Genomic DNA, 17500 nt, shown 5'->3' with positions numbered 1-17500 from the left:
ATGCGCTGTAGAGGAGAGAGGGAGAGAGAGAGAGGGGAGAGAGGAGGGGTGGTGGGGCTCACCGGGGAAAAAAAGGGGGGAATATTTAACAGGACAGGAAGAGAGCGACAGGAGAGGGAAAGGGGTCAAATCAGTGTTCCCTTTAATTGAGAGCCAATTTAAGTCCGGTCCAATCGATAGACCTATATACCAGGCAATCTAGCGGCCACCATAACACATACATCACACCGTTTGGTTGCTTAGCAGGTGCTGTCATGGGCCGAGGCCGTCTCGGCTTTCTGATGGACTTTACTGACAGATGGCTATTTGCCCATGTCAGGACCCAGCCAGCCTTATTCACATGATCCATGGGAAAAGGCTATTCTTTTATTTCAGCACTTTCTTTCTTTTTTTTACTTGAGGACGTTTACTGTAAGTATATGTAAGAGAGTAGTGATCATTATTAAAGTGTGTTCCCTCTCTCTCTTTTTCGTGTTTTTTTTTATACCCCTCCCTCGCTCTCTCCAGCCCCTTTATTAGAAGGCAGCTGTGTAAGTCTTTGTTGTCTTCCCTGTCTTCCCCTCCTTTTATTGTATAATCACAATGCACTATGTCACTCCTTGGTCTCTCTCTTTCTCTTTCACTCTCTCTCTTTTCCCATCTCTTTTTTATTCCAACTACTCTTTCTTCTTACCTTTTCCCCCCTTCCCAGGTTTCCCTCTTCTCCTGCATTTTGTGCCTTCATCCCCAGGCTCCCTCTCTTCTCATCCCTCTTTCCCCCTGACTCCCTCATCTGTCTTGGTACTGCACTTGGTACTGCACCCCAACTTTCTCTCTCTCTCTCATTTTCTCTCTCTCTCTGTCTCTTTCTTTGCACCTACTTCATACACAGAGGGGAGGAATGGAGGGGTGGATTTAGAGAGGAAGTGTGTTCCCCCACCTCCTTCTTTCTTTCGTTTTCTCTGTATCCCTCCTTCCCCTCCCCAGGGAGGGCAGTAATAATGGTGAAGGTGGGGGGGTGGAGGGAGGTGCCATTATTGTCTTGTCGGGAGTCAGAGCTATCGATCGGCCCAGAAATATGTGGTGCGGGAAAGAGCTACTGTATCGGATATAATAAACACTCTGGAGACGCATTCACACACACTTACACACACACACACACACACACACACACACACACACACACACACACACCACACACACACACACACACACACACACACACACACACACACACACACACACACACACACACACACACACTCACACACACACACACATTACACAAACACACACAACAGCTAATATCAACACACAAATCCTCCAGAGACAAAATCACAATCATATGAGCACAAGAACATACTTCAATACACACGCACACACACACACATTTATATATTGTGAGATAAATTACCAATACCCCTGAAATAAATGGCAAACGCTCTCTCAACATTATTTGCCCATTTTGCATTATGTTCCAAAAGGTTTCAGGAATCACAAGCCCTAGCTTTGTGAGCAATTATGGAGAGTAGTTTTTTCCCCTAAAAATGTGTCATGACATGCGCGCAGGTAACTGACACATATCTGAAATATTTTTTTCCCAGTTTTTGGTGGCTGGAAACAAAACATCCAATTAGGTCTGACAGATGGGGAAAAACATACTATACTTTATCATTAACACGTGCACACATACACACACACACACACACACAAACAAACACACACTTATAGCTGCACACAGACACACACACAATGATCTTTCAGTGCTGTTGCCTGGCAACGGGGGCTAGGTGTCCTATTGGAGTGCAGGGCTGTCCAGTGATGTCATGACCGCTGCTGACCAGCAGTACTGCACCCTGTTCTACAAGAACAGTGAAGGTGTTAGAGAGCGCAGAAGAGAGTAAGGGGGAGGGAGAAAGGGATAGAGAGATGGAGAGGTAGATGGTGGGATAGAGAGAAGGAGGGATAGCGTGATAGATCATAAGGGGGTCGAGAATGGTGTGAGAGAGAGATATGGAGTGAAAGGGGAGGGAGAGAGGAGAAGTAAAACTAAGCGCTCTGCAGAGATATTAAAAGACAGAGATAGAGGCTAAGAGAGAGAGAGAGAGAGAGAGAGGGAGGAGAAAAGAGAGATCCTTAGGCAGGTGTAAAAGCTGAGAAGAAAACTCCATAACCTTTACGACGACCCACACACAGGTTTTTTTCTTCAGACAGAGCCTCGCTGTGAAACAAATGAATGACACTGAAATTGCCCTTGGCATTCGCAAAGTGTGAGATGTGATATGTGGACATACAGCTTGAGTTTGTGTGTGTGTGTGTGTGTGTGTGTGTGAATAGTCCACCTAAACCCTGCTAGGCATCTCACCCCTAACTGACCCAGTAGTCACTAGTTGGTGGGATGGTCAGTCAGGGTCTGTCCGCAGTGTATATCTACCTGCTACAGTTGACCAGGAAGAGTCAGTGCGGTCTAATTTTAAACTGTGAGGTATGGCAGCCATTGTTTCACTCCATTGTGTTCAATCAGGTCAACAGCTATGGTTCTGACACACAAAACACACTTACACACAAACCTGTAAAAGTTATTAAAGGTGTGTATAATGGTGTCTTGGTGAGTCTGACGATCATTATCATGATGTTAAATCACAGGCAAAAACTCTGTCTCACCTTAATAAAAATATACTGAGCAGAGAAAAAAACATGTAGAGCTGATCAATACTTTAGTAGTGAAGCTCCTTGAACTTTAGTGTATGCCTTCACTAATGTCAGCAAGGGGTACAGGTGTGCTTACAGTATTATTGTGAAGCATCACAGAATATGTATTTGTGCCTCCCAAAAATCAATTTCGTATACTAGTCGCACTTAGTTTTACTTTGCAGCTCTTTGACAGTTGTGCTGCGCAACAGTGTTGTTCAAAAAGTCACACATTGAACAGGCTGTATCCTTTATGCCCCCCCCCCCCCCCCTAATTCAGGATGGGCCTCCTGTCCCCACTCCCCCCATCCAGGGGGCCCAAAGAGGGGCTGCTAGACAAGACCCCCACTTGCCCCTCCATGGGGGTCAGAGAGCTTGGGGAAGGGGGGGGTGCAGCGGCGAGGCACGGAGCTGACCCCTGACCTCAACACACGCCGCCAGCCCACTCCCCTCCCCCCACCCCTTCAGTAGAGCCCCTCTTTCTGCGCAGCTCGCAGACCCCACGCGCCGTCTGTCACTGGCCTCTGACAGGCGTTGCTGGGGCAGGACCCCTCTCACACACAAACCCACACCCCACCCCCCCCCCCCCCCCACCTTGCTTGACGCCCTGGCAGTGACCTCTCTGTCAATGCCGGGGCGTCCCAGAGACAGATCCATCATAGTGGGGGCCGGGGGGGTCCCCATTAAGTGAGAATGGGAAGGGCCCCTGGCTGGTGGTGTGGGGACCCCACCAACGCCTACCGACTGGACCCTTGGGTGCCATTTGTGCGGCCGGCGCCTCTTGACCGTTTGAATGTAAGCATGTATGCGTGTGTGTATTTATTTGGAAGGGCAGCTGTCTTTTTTTGTTTCCCTGTGGGTGCACAACGGACATTGCTAAATGTCTTTTTCTTTACAGACAGAATTCTCCCTTATAATGACTAAATGTGCGGTAAAGAATATAGACTGTAGGAGTAATAATTGTTTGTTTTAACATAATTAACAGGTTATTTCCAGCACTAGGTGTATTGCTAACTTGTAGATGTACGTTCAGTGTTTGAATGTCCAGAATATTCTTCTGGTTCACACACACGCGAGACGGGGAGAAAACTCTTGATCCTCTTGCATTTTAGGGTCAGACAACTGTGCCAGTGCTGCCACCTTCTGGTCACATTTAGTAACTGCAGTTTCCCCTCTGAAGTTTGATCGTGATTGAGAGAAATCGATGAAGAGAGAACTCTACGGGAGGCAGACAGACACACAGAGAGAAGACAAGATGCTTGAGATGAAGGGAGAGAGACAGAGGAGTCCTAATAGATGTGAGAAAGAGATACTTTGTTTTTTCATGGCCATGATCAGCACTTTCCAGCCACCCCGGCAGTTTCCAGTGGCAGCAATCTCTCACACGCTCTCTCTCTCTCTCTCTCTTTCAGTCCCTCTCTCTCTCTCTCTCTGTCCTACTCGTAGTCTTTTCCTCTTTAAGGCCCACTCTCTGAGGTCTGTCTTTCAGAGCTGTGGTAGAGGCCCACGAGTCCCCTCTCACTTTTCAACCTCTTCACTCGCTCATCTGCCTCCTTGCTCCCTCCATCGCTTCCTCTGACAGGATGTGAGGAGGAGGGCGAGGGGGGTCAGGTTTAGAGAGAGAAAGAGAAAGAAAGAGATAGGGCAAACAAATGTGGGAGGTGTAGGTGGTTTGGAGAAAGTGACTATATTTGTTTATCTTTCTCCCCTGTTGCATTTTTTCTTGTGCCATCCCTTCTCGCTATCACGTTTATAGGTTGAGGCTTTCCGCCCCTAAGATTCAGAGAACCTGTCAAAGGCTCTCAGCGCAGGTCACCTTGTTTCACTACACTGAAGCAGGCATATGAAACGTGTCTGTGGGGGTGTTATTATATCTGTGTTCATCTAGTCCCCACACCTCACATTCAGCGTCTCAGCTCAGTCTGCTGTCTGAAGCACCAGGTTTTGTTGGGGCAGTCTTTTCAACATTTTTAAACATACACAGAGAGAGAAAGAAAGAAAAAGCCACAAGATTGTTTTTTTATTTTTATTTACTTGTTCTTTTGTGGTCATCTTCTAAAATGGCCGCTGCATCTATGCAATCCAGTTTGTGGATCCCAGGTAAGGTTCTTTCCTCTCTTCCTGTTTGTGGCAGTTACTCCTTAATAACCTCTCCTGGGGTGGGGCTTGGCGGGGGTTAATTAGCACAGACGTAGCTAAGAGCTTCTGCTAATTAGGCAACATCAAAATGAGCCGGGCTTGTGGCCTGCTATGAGGAAAATGTCAGGGACCCTGTCACCTGAGCTTCATGTGGTATGTTTGCTGTTGACTGCTTTATGTACCCGGTAAACATACACTGCAGATGTGCTCCTATTTACAAATGTACAGTTTCTTTCTGTAAATATTTGTATGCACTAACTAGTGGTGTATAAGTGCTGGAGTGCACAAGTCTGTGTGTGGGTTTTTTTTGGAGGGGGGGGGGGGGGTAGATGGATAGCTATACTTATTTATCTGTGTATGAGCAGATGTGCATGCATGTGTGTGTATTTCTATATTTAATGGAGTGTATGTATGTATGTGTGTGTGTGTGTGTGTGTGTGTGTGTGTGTGTGTGTGTGTGCTGCCTCTTATATGTATGCGTGTTGGGTTAGGTGTGAGTGTGAATGTGTGGTTGAGCATGACCTCACAGAAAATGCCCATGGAGTCAACTGTTCAGTGTGTTTTGAAGTGCTGTGTGCTGCATTTACTTTTTGCTGTGTGTGCAGTCTCCCTCCTACTGCATACGAAGATATCACGTCAAGCTGATGGGAATTAGAACTCTGATCAGAATGTGACATGTTTCAACAGCATAAATTCATAGATTGTGAAACATGGGCAACATTTTTGAAATTTTAAATGATGTCCTGCAAGACTCGCCTCCTTCCTCATTCCCTCACCAGTGCATTGGGTCATTAGAATTGAGCGCATGTTAAATTCAAAGAACAGTGTACTAGAAATGCAATAGAATGCAACCGCATGTTCCAAATTCACTCAACAAACTAATACTTGTTTTTTCTTTTTCTTTATTGCAAGACATCACTAGATCTTTTGTATCTAAACGTCCAAATTAATCTAAATATATCCTTAGGCATCTTACATCAATAGCAATAACAGGGAATTAATCCAAAATAGATAAATGCTCCTAGTACACCAAAATGAATGTGAAAATAAAATAAATTAGAAGTGTTGGAAGGTAGTGATGCCTTAATAGTGCTGCTTTTCTTAAAGGAATGCCTTTGAATTAGACAGCATCTGTATGCAGAGTAAGCTTTTTTTGTGTGTGTGTGTGTGTGTGTGTGTGTGTGTGTGTGTGTGTGTGTGTGTGTGTGTGTGTGTGTGTGTGTGTGTGTGTGTGTGTGCTTGTGTGTGAGTGTGTGTGGGTGGTCGTGTGTGTGTGTGGGTAGGTTACGTGTGTGTGTGTGTGTATGTGTGTGTGAGTGTGCGTGTGTGTACAGCAGCCTACTCTTATGATTTTCCACCACCACATACAGTTCCAGTGCCACCTCAACCTTTAGAGAAATACCACCATCGGACCAGTCATTAGGACATCACAGGGGCCATAACAGGAAATGGTGGCTGTTTTACCATTTCATTTTCTCAATGATCTGAGGGTGGCTATTGTGATACACAGATTTTGACTCTTTTGTATTGTATATTGCATATATAAGTTTTCTATGTCTTTCATTTTTACAATTATATTATGCTGTCTATGAGGAGCTGTCAGGAAGAGGCCAGTATTAGAGAGCTCTGGTACTTTGCTATGCATAAACTAATTTAATGTCAACTGTCAAGTTCTGAAAGTATCTGATTTATGTAAAATTCCAAGGCTGCAGTTCGTTTAACATAGACCAGATACTTTCAGACATTTAAATGACTGAAATTGCGTGTTAAATGCAGAGGGCGACTTTTTTTCGATACAAACAGCCATAAATAGATCTTAACCCGGTAGTGTAATTTTCGTGGGAGGCAGGTTGTTTGATTAGAACGGTTGGATCCCACTTAGCGGTAGGGTTTATCACGCGTCGTGTCAATCCATTGGGCGACATATCCAAATGGCGTAGGCTAGGCTTTTTTATAATGCCACAGCGACAGGTCCACAATGTTATTTTGTATCTGTACATGTACAAAATATGTAGGCCTAAATCATACGGATGAATGAATCATAGGTCAAGTTAACTTATATGAGACACTCGATACACCCACACCAATCTGAGATACTCACCTTACGTGTGAAGTCGTGGCGAAAGTGTGATGCACAGCACGTTCGGATAAACATTCCGGTGAGTCACGAGCCCTCCACCAAAGAGCTCGGTTAGAGATGACGCCTCCGTTACATTTTAAACTCTCGTGGCTTTACACTGGAGATATAGTTTTCAGACTGACAATTATTCAATTAGGCCTAATATTTAACTAAAACATGTTATCGCAATCTTACCACCGAGAGGCTAAATGGAAAGGCCTTCGTTTCGTTTTCAACTGATGGCTTTTGTGATAGCCTATCCTGTCAATATTTATCTTACATAGTAGTCAAATTAAAGTAGCCTAGCTAAAAATAGAAATATTTTCCTTGTGTTTGTGTTAAGGAGGACAGAAGCTGACCAGTTAAAATGAAACGAAGTTTTTCAAATACATTTTTAAAAAACATAGGCCTATTGTTTTCTTAACGATTTTGTATTGTGATAGCGTGTAGACTACGTAAAACGCAGAGAGGAAATAACATTTAAATTAGGCTCTTGTATGATTTCCTGCCTTTAAAATAGAAGCAAATTAAAATGTGCTTTGTCTTTTAATTCATAACTGCGCGAAAGTCGAAAGCTTTGCAAATGTTAGAGTTGTATGTAAGTTTAATATAAATCATTTTGTAATTCTAAATACCATTAGCAACCTAGTTAATTATAGTATGCTCCAAATATAGGCTACGCTTTATGCAGAGAGACATTTGTAGAACTGAAACACACTGTAGCTAAACATTATATTTAAGCTTCAAAATAATAAACTGCAATTTAATCTTATGGTTATACAATTATTAAATTAACCATAACCAGTATTATCCAATTTAACATTTATTTTCTTCAAATAACAGCTAAGTGGGCGATTTTATTTGCAAACCTCTTAACCCTGGTTTGAGGTCATGAACAGACCTTCATATTTCCAGCAACCCTCATAAGGGCAAGTAGTCGGAGGGTGGGGGATGCATTTGTGTGTGCATATTTAAGGAAAAGGTAAATTGGCACTGGAGGAAGAGTTAGAGGTGTTGATGGAGAAAATTAGAAGCAGGGATGATGGAAGACCAAGAAAGGAAAAGCGATATATGAGCAAAAAACAAAGACGGAGAGAATGGGGAGTCGGAAAGCGAGGACCAACCCACCTCTGAGTAATATTCACCATCTCTGGCCTGTTTGTGTGTGTGTGTGTGTTTGTGTGTGTGTGTGTGTGTGTGTGTGTGTGTGTGTGTGTGTGTGTGTGTGTGTGTGTGTGTGTGTGTGTGTGTATGTTCAAGGACTCAGCTTTGGATTCCTGCTACTGAATAGTTATTGGCTCTGATGGGTATAGGGTGATACAGACTTGCCTGGTGTCCTCTCAAATCCACAGTGTGGACAGATTAATGCGTTGACACTTAGATCTGATATGAGGGAGATGCATGCCATGGAGGCTGAATGTAAGGAACAGAAAGAGTCTCACCTCAAATGGCAGCAGAGCTCACGCAGAGTTTACACATCTTGGGTACAGTTGTGGAGATGTATTCACACAAAATCTTTTTCTATCTCTCTCCCTCCCTCTCCCCTTGCTTTTCCCTGTAGATATCAGGATGTCTAAACCAGTTGAAGACGAGAAGCCTGGGGCTGACTTCCCAGTTGAGAGCACAGGTAAAACTGAACTGATGAACTCCCTCTCTCTCTCTCCTTTCCTCTATTATTTGTTTTAATGTGCTGTTTTGACAATTATAATATAATATATATTATATATATATATATATATATATATATATATATATATATATATATATATATATATATTTTGAATTATAAACACACACATTTTCAAATTTGACATATTATACATTTACATCGGTATTATTTGATAGACCATTATTAGATTAGAAGCAATGCTTGAATTTCTGAATTAATCTGAATAATGTAAAATAATCTTCTATAAATTAATTGGTTCATGTGCATTACTTATACATCCGTATGCTGTTTAGATGTACTGAGGTGAATGTGAAACATGAATGCATTAACAAGAGTTTCAGATCCGTTTGGCATTTATATGTTTCTGTGGTTAGGTGAGGTTATCTCTATGAACAGTGCATTATTCGTGATCTAAGCCACCAAAGGGCATTGCAATAGGTGGAGAGCTCTCTATCTCTCTCTTTCTCTCTTATTTTCTGACACACACACGTACCCCCCCCTCCCCCCAAACAAATGTGCACGTACAAGAGCGCACTCACACACACACACATCCAGCTCCCTTGGTGTGTGTGTGTGTGTGTTTTGTTTATGGATGGACCTGTACTTACATTGTCTCTTTCCGTTCACAGACTCAGACGGAAGCAGTCCAGAGGCAAGTGACCAGGTGAGTGATCCATTTTAATTTTCCATTAAAAGGCATGTATGCTTGTGATTGAGCTCTCACTCCTCCTACTGAGAAGATTTTTGTAATAGTTTTATGTGAAGGAATATGTCTAGTTAAGGAAACCATTCTACTGACAGATCAAACCTTTATCTCACAAAAGTTTATTTATAGATGATGTAGAACACAGCATAAAAATGCAGCTAGTGACATTTAATTTGATCTAATACAATTGTAATATTATAACTTATAACTGTTAAGTTACAAATAGGGAGTATCACAGAGATAATTTCTGTCAAAATTGTGAGGGACTGTTGTCTACATTAGACAGAAGATTAGCCAATGATCAGACCCATTTCTACGCAAAAACTGTAAAACTTACTAATGCTGTGTTACCTGCAGCTCTACATTTATTAGGTAAATATATTAAATATGTATTTTGTGAGGCATATGCAGGCTTTTTTTTCCCCTCTCATGGATATATTAGCATAGGTCGTAAATAAATAAGCTTGGATATCTCCCACTTTTTTGAGAGAAAGTATTTGTGCTTTAAATTACTTAACCTATATATCTGTGAGAAATGGGGTATATTTATGCATTTTTGCCTATCAGAAGACAGTGACTGAGCAGTGATATAAAATGTCATAGTTTAGCGGTATCCGTAAGTTAAATGTGGACCAGTCAGATTTGCAGAGCAAGAGTTGCGCAGCAGACAATAAAGAGATGTTTAAAATCACTGAGCAGAGGGGTGGGGAGTGATGAGTTTCAAGAATGAATGTGGGGAATGTGGGAACAAGTTTTTCAAAACCGCTAAGGCCGTGTTCACATATCATTGCCGCCGAAGAACAGCAAAAGGAACCCAGGGGGGGGGATCTGCTCATAAACACTTTAAAATTAGGCAACCCCAGAACCCCTTCCAAGGCGGTGATTTGTAGACAGCCTTTGAGATCTTCAGCCCTGAATAAACCTTTTTAAACTGTAAGCACCCTTGGTGTCACCAGAGATCATCTTTTTGTAGAATTTCTTTTTAATGTATCTTGTAAAAAAAACTAAAAAAAACCTCTTTGTAAGTTCACTTTAAACCAAATGAATCTCTACTTTGTGCCCAGTGCTATTGTGGCTCATTGAAGACTTACAGTGGTTACCATAGAGACATTACATTATCATCATGTCTCGCCCTCACAGGCCCGATCAATGAAAACAAGCCCGTTCTGCCTGTCTCCCAACCTAAGCAACACCAAGGTAAGCAACACTCTACTGTATGTGTGGGGATGGTTTGGTGTGTGTGTTGGAGGGGGGATTTTCAGTGTGAAATGAGAACAGGGTTGTAATTGTATGTTCAGTACACATAATTTAAATGTGTTTTTGTGTAATAATTCAGTAAATGTGTGTATGTATGTATGTATGTGTGTGTGTTGATGTGTGTATGAGTATGTGTGTTCCCATATATGAATAATGTTTGTAAAGTTTGAGAGTGTGTGTGTGTGTCTGCTAGAAGTGTTATGTGTGTATTCCAGTTTACTTCATCTCTGGTTTTAAAACAAGCAGGGAAAACCTTAAACAAAATACATTTCAAACTAGAAGGGCACTCACAAACCTTCACCAACATCCCGTAATGTTAAAGAAAGTTTTTAACAAAATACAGATCCGCTCCAAAATGTAAGTTGAAAAATCCTGCTGAGGTGAACTCAAAAACTTCGGTTAAGATAAGGCATGTATGCACCTGTGCTGGAGGGAACATCTCTCATCAGTGTGGTTTGCACAACAGCAGAGTAATATGCAAATCCTGCTTTGCGCTCCCGCGATTCTAAGGCATGTACAGTATTATGACATCAGCCACACAGTCCAGACACATGAGTACAAATCAAACAAACATGAAGAAGGCAGTTGCATTTACACGTGATGAAAAAATATGTTCGAGTATTCCTCTCGAGAGGAACAGAGGTAGAGGGGCATGGGTATATAAACAGAGTGATTTGACACAGCGAGAGAAAGACTCAGATAGGAAGACAGAAAGAAAAGGACACAATAAGCCTTAGGGGAAAAAACAGAAAGGACTTAAAGACTTATTAGACAGTGAGAGGACTGTGAGGAAGAAGCGAGAGCCAAATGAGGGGGAAAGGGAAGATGAATGGAAACAAGGAGTTGACAGATGTGTATGTCAGCGGACTGAGCCAATGGTCGGATTACCTCTCAGACGTCCGGGCCGTCAGTGCTGACCTCTCTCCTCTGGACCTGAGAATGGTAAATAGTGGTTGGGGGCTGGGCATTTCAGCACTTTTAGCTCTGCCTGTGCTCTTTGCCTTGCCTTCCCTGTGCAAGTGCCTAGTATTGCACATACTGTAGATGGCTGATACACATAGGTGGGTGTCTGTGTACATTTTAATGTGTGTGGATCCATTTGTCTGTTTGTGTTTGTCTAGATTGCATGACATGAATGATCTAAAGCCGTATTTTAGGTGCATATTCTGTTGTCTCATACAGCTTGTAAAATAATATTTGCATTATAAGTGGTCACATAACTGATGACTCAAAGGTGCAAAGGCAAAAAAGATGATGCAATGAAAATTTAAGGCTCATAAATGAACAAAATGGAGGGGCATTGTATATACAATGCTTGGCTATTCTTTAACAGTGAATCTTGCCTGAAAGTTCTTTAACATTCATATTTCTTTTCTCTGCTCTTCTCCTCTTTCCTCTCCTGTCGCCTCGTCCTCCCCTCTTTTCCTCTCTCCTCTCTGTGCTGTAGGCTAAAGCAGAGGATGGGTCCGAGATGCCTTGTGGCCAGGCCCCTGCCCCGACCCCCACGCCCCCTCAGCCCACCCTGCCCCACTCTCACACTCACACTCAGCTCATGCTCGCGGGGAGCCAGCTGGCCGGGGTAGGTACTCATTCACCCCCCCTCACCCTTGCAGCCCCCACTTCATCTCCAACAGTGGGCCAATGGTGGCAAGCGCTGCTCTTAACTGCACTGCTTGTTCGTTCCAGAAACAGAATTAGCAAAACTAGAGCCATTAACTGTTATTTATCTGATGCAGAAGACCGTTAATTAAGTCATCAAGTCTGCAGACTGCCAACTGAAGAGGTTGCCAACTGTGCTGTGAGGTTATTCATTTGAATAGGGTTTGACAAACTCATGATTTTCCATTCTTGGAGAATATTCTACAGATACAGTTTGTAAGATTTTTTTGCAAAGCATTTAGAAGAGCCGCTCAGGACAGAGAGAGGGAGCAAAAGAGAGAGTTTCTCTCATTTAAAAGTGCAATATGTATTTTTGTTGACTAAAATCTAAAATCTTCTAGACTAATCTTATAGACCACCTGCTGGCAGAGTGAACATTATTTCCCCCAATAATCCTATGCAAACCTCCCACCCACACTGTTCGAGCTGAGCACGCGCACTCTAGGGTGTCCTCTGTTTTTTTAACCCTTAGGTGTACGAGAGATAAGGAGTAGCGATAAGAGAGAAAGAAAAAGCTTTTTTTAAGTTCACGTAATATAATCCTAAATAACATAAGAGGCTGCCGTGTGGCCAGGGACTAATAGATGATGAAGTGTAGTATGCTGTTTCAAGTTGTGGATCTAGGGGTGGGGGGGAGGCAAAAAGACAATTATGAGCAACACTATAACACCTTCTTGGTCTTCGCATACAACTCACTGACAAACAAACAAAAAAGAAACGTGAAACATAAAGAAGCGTGGCCTTTTAAATCAGTCCTCCAGAGGTGGCTAACATGACTGTTCATCGCTCCCCATCTTTGCTACCTGGCTCTTTTTTATGTCCTTTCCATTCATTCCTATGTTCCACTTGTGTTTTTCATAATCTGTTCTCTAGTGTTGGCTTTTATGCTTTTTTTGTGGGGTGGCTACAGAGGGATGCGTGTCCCTCTGGGTTAATGGGAATGAGAGCTTAGCTTTTGTACCGCTACTTAGTCCTCCGTTTGCACATCTTGCCAATGTTTTTCTTGCCTGTGGGTGATAATATTCTTGTATTTTCTCTCTTTCTCTTCTTTTCTGCCCTTTGTCTTGATTCACGCCTTCTTTTAATCATGTTTTTACTCTCTCATCTTCGCACATTCATCCCCCTCATTCATTTCCTCACTGAATTACCCTTTCTCCCCTCATTCTTGCTTGTGTGGCTTACACATATAAACGTCCTCTCTCCTCATCTGCCCACACCTCTCCTCTCCTTATTTTCTCTGCTATTCTTTACATCTCACAACCATACATCTCCTTTTGGCTCATCCTCTTTATCTCTCTTTTCCTTTCTTCCAATCACCCTTCCTCCTCTCCTCTTGATATCACAATTCTTTCTCCTCCTGCTCCGGTTTCCTGTCCTCTTTCCTCTCCCGGTTCTCTCATCCCTCCTTCCCCTTCCTCCCTTCACTGTATCCCCTTCTCTCTGTTTCCACATCCTGCTCCTCTCCCCCTTTCTCCCTCTCCAACGCCTCCTCTCTATCTTTCTCTCTGTCCTCTTCGCTCCTGCAGCTGGCGGCTCTCCTGCCTCCGCAGCAGCAGCTGCTCTTGCAGCAAGCACAGGCGCAGCTCCTAGCTGCCGCCGTTCAGCAGTCCAACGCCGCTCACGCCGCCCATGCTGCCGCCCATGCCAATCAGCAGCAGGCTCAAGCGCAGGCTCAAGCTCAAGCCCAGGCCCAGCAGTCGTCTGGGCAGTCCCAGCTCAAAGCCGAGCAGGTCGCCCAGGCCCCGCCCCAGCTGGCCCTGTCCCAGCCAATCCAGCTCACCGCCCAGGTACAGACCTGCCCACGATAGGCCGAATCCAAGAAGAAACCTGCATGAGCTAGTGGATTGGATGTTGCCCCAGTGTTTTGTATATAATGCCCTCTGCCAGCACTGTTCTGCTTTTCATGCTACCCACACTCAGGGACTGTCTCCCTTTACTCCTTTAAAACGAACGTGATGGAATACTACTTGCTTTTCCTCTGTCATACTTGTTTTTTTCGTCTGTCTTCATCACTCTCTCCTGTCATCTCCTGTAGGACATTCAGCAATTGTTGCAGCTGCAACAGCTGGTGCTGATGCCAGGCCACCACCTGCAGTCCCCTGCCCAGTTCCTGCTTCCACAAGCCCAGAGCCAGCAGGCCCAGCAGGGTAAGGAGTGTGTGTGTGTGTGTGTGTGTGTGTGTGTGTGTGTGTGTGTGTGTGTGTGTGTGTGTGTGTGTGTGTGTGTGTGCGTGCTTGTGTGTGTGTCTGTCTCTGTATGTGTCTCTGTCTCTGTGTGTGTGTGTGTGTGTGTGTGTGTGTGTGTGTGTGCGTGCTTGTGTGTGTGTCTGTCTCTGTATGTGTCTCTGTCTCTGTGTGTGTGTGTGTGTGTGTGTGTGTGTGTGTGTGTGTGTGTGTGTTCCTCTGAGGGCTGCTCTATTTTAGAGCACCATACTGCTGTTCAGGCATGCACCAGCAGGCAGACCAGTTCTGTTCAATACTCATGTGTTCCCTCACTGGATTTGAAATTAGAGCGACCTAGTGCCAAAACTGAAAGAAGGATTTTGCCAGCTACAGGAAGGTTAGAATTAAAACAGTCAATAAAGCAGACATTTGAATCTACATATCAATTTAGCAGGAATATAAAAACAGATGGAAGTGGCTCTGTATGATACCAAAAACTGTTGTGCAATTTGCATTTCAAATTTTTCTGCCTGTCATGTTGATATGTCTTTTTTCTTCTGCAGGTCTGCTATCGACTTCGAATTTGATTTCACTACCTCAGCAAAGCCAAGGTGGTCTACTGACCACCCAACCCAGGCTGGGGCTCCAAGCACAGGTATAGTCAGCAGCTAAGCCCCAGACTTCAGTTTATGCTAGGCCTCAAGAGACATTTACTTAAATCCCAGACAGGACATCTCTATTTTCTACACTGACTAGAAACAAGGTCCATTCTACAACCAATCTGAACCAGAGCTCATGAACTATCTGATGAGCTGGTGAAATATTCTCAAGCCATTTTGAGACCTAATTGCTATTTGGAAGTTCCGTTGGACCTTTCATTACTAAAATGAGTGATGCATCAAATAAGTAATTTAATACATTTGTATTTAGTTTAAAAGCATGAAAACTTCATTGCAGTACATTGGTGAACTGAAAGAGTATTTAGTGTCAAAACATGAGCATTCGCTATAGTAAAATAACAGAATATTCTGATTTTCAGATACAATGCGTAAAACTGGCACCCCCTACCATTTACAACCAGAATTATGTAAATAATGTGACAATTTTTTTATTTTCTGCATTTGGTTTTCGTTCCTTCACAGAGAACTGTGCGAGCCAGTCTGAGTTTGGTTTGTGTGATTATTGTTGTGCTATTGTTGTATTGTTGTTATTGACGCCTCCATGTGCTCCTTGCAGAGGGAGAAGAGTATGGATACCGGGGGAGGCTCGTCAGCGGCCGGCCCCATGGCCTCCATGCCCCCACAGTCTCACCCCGAAGAGCCAAGCGACCTGGAGGAACTGGAGCAGTTTGCCCGCACCTTCAAGCAGCGCCGCATCAAGCTGGGTTTCACTCAGGTAAGAGAGTGGGAAGGGGCCTGCACTCACGTGCACACACACACACACACACACACACACACACACACACACACACACTCACACACACACACACACACATATATGCACAAACACACATACGCACGTATACACACACACTATACACGCACACACAGTAGCTGATATATATGCACGTGTATACACTCAAATACTCAACAAACACACACACACTGTTGTAATTCAATCAGTTCACACATGCGTGCATGGGGAATACACACACACATACACACATGAGATCAGAGCATCTGAGCACTCAGAGCTGCCTCTCCAACAACCTCTCATGAATGCTCTCCCTCATTGTCATGACCTTGTATGTGTGTGTGTGTGTGAACTCCATCACTAGGGTGATGTGGGAATGGCCATGGGAAAGCTTTATGGGAACGACTTCAGCCAGACCACCATCTCCCGTTTCGAGGCACTCAACCTGAGCTTCAAGAACATGTGCAAACTCAAGCCCCTGCTGGAGAAGTGGCTGAGTGATGCAGGTGAGTGTGTGTGTCTGTGTGTGTGTGTGTGTGTGTGTGTATGTGTGTGTGTGTTTGTGTGTGTGTATGTGTGTGTGTGTTTGTGTGTGTGTGAACTGGGCAATTCTTTGATTACACTGCACTCTAAAACATACGTACATCTGCCCCTCAGTTTGTGTTTATATATATGTGTGTGTGTGTGTGTGTGTGTGTGTGTGTGTGTGTGTGTGTGTGTGTGTGTGTGTGTGTGTGTGTGAGGCATAGCGACAGACAGAGAAAGTGTGTTTATGTGAGTTTTTTAATAGCTTAAACGTGGATATTGTATGTGTAAATATGTCTTTGCCTTTGTTCTCTCGATTAATATACCTGTTTATGTGCTCCTGGTACCACTGCGTGTGTGTGTGTGTGTGTGTGCGTGCGTGAAGTATTTAGTGAATATACTCACCCTTGCACCTGTGACAGAAACCATGGCGATAGACAGCATGCTGCCCAGCCCCAGCTCCCTGTCCTCCCCCGTGATGGGCTTTGAGGGGTTGCCAGGGCGGCGTCGGAAGAAACGCACCAGCATCGAGACCAACGTCCGCGTGGCCTTAGAACGCAACTTCATCGCGGTCAGCCCCCTCCCCCGTTTTCTGCACTTTATCCACAGACTAGAGCCAGCTCTCTTTCCCCAGCATGGCAACCTCTGTCACCATCCTCTCATACATTACCTGCACCTTTGTCCCAACCCAACCCAACCCTGTGAAAAACCATATCTGTGGCCAGAGTGATCATCTGTTTTTCAGGACACACACCCAATGTCTCTCCCTCTTTTTGTAAATTGCATGTTTCACATTTTGATCTGTTTTTATAAATAAACTCTCTCTCTATATATATATACGTATATGAACAACGCATGTACATATATCATGGAGATGAAGGTGTGTGCATACATGTCTTTTGCAGGTATGCGTGTTTGAACTGTATATGTACACCCCTGAGTGTGTAAGCGTGTTTGTGTGTTTGCATGCATGCATGCGTGCATTGGTTTGTGTGTGTGTTTGTCTGAGCCGTTACCTGTCACCCCTACAGAACCAGAAGCCTACCTCAGAGGAGATCTTGCAGCTAGCTGAGCAGCTGAACATGGAGAAGGAGGTCATCAGGGTCTGGTTCTGCAACCGCCGCCAGAAGGAAAAACGCATCAACCCCTCCAGTGCCACCCCTCCCTTGCCCAGCCAGCCT

At 43.9% G+C, this 17500-nt stretch overlaps 1 protein-coding gene across 1 annotated transcript in view; it reads left to right on the top strand.

The window, feature by feature from the left end:
• Positions 1-17500, top strand: part of pou2f2a (POU class 2 homeobox 2a) — a gene marked incomplete at both ends in the record, with an annotated part of 45661 nt that overhangs the window by 23326 nt on the left and 4835 nt on the right. Inside the window, 11 exons of the mRNA XM_080836328.1 lie at positions 8490-8555; positions 9227-9261; positions 10444-10500; positions 12008-12139; positions 13746-14006; positions 14255-14366; positions 14945-15036; positions 15618-15776; positions 16159-16300; positions 16742-16890; positions 17351-17500. The exon at positions 17351-17500 is cut by the window's right edge and continues 42 nt beyond it. Of these exons, the coding sequence (XP_080692454.1) occupies positions 8490-8555; positions 9227-9261; positions 10444-10500; positions 12008-12139; positions 13746-14006; positions 14255-14366; positions 14945-15036; positions 15618-15776; positions 16159-16300; positions 16742-16890; positions 17351-17500 (1355 nt within the window). The remainder of the gene's footprint in view (positions 1-8489; positions 8556-9226; positions 9262-10443; positions 10501-12007; positions 12140-13745; positions 14007-14254; positions 14367-14944; positions 15037-15617; positions 15777-16158; positions 16301-16741; positions 16891-17350) is intronic.

The sequence above is a fragment of the Sprattus sprattus genome, assembly GCF_963457725.1.
Source record: "Sprattus sprattus genome assembly, chromosome: 4".
Lineage (NCBI taxonomy): Eukaryota > Metazoa > Chordata > Actinopteri > Clupeiformes > Clupeidae > Sprattus > Sprattus sprattus.
The sequence above is the reverse complement of the archived record's forward strand: the minus strand, read 5'-3'. Positions and strand labels throughout refer to the sequence as shown.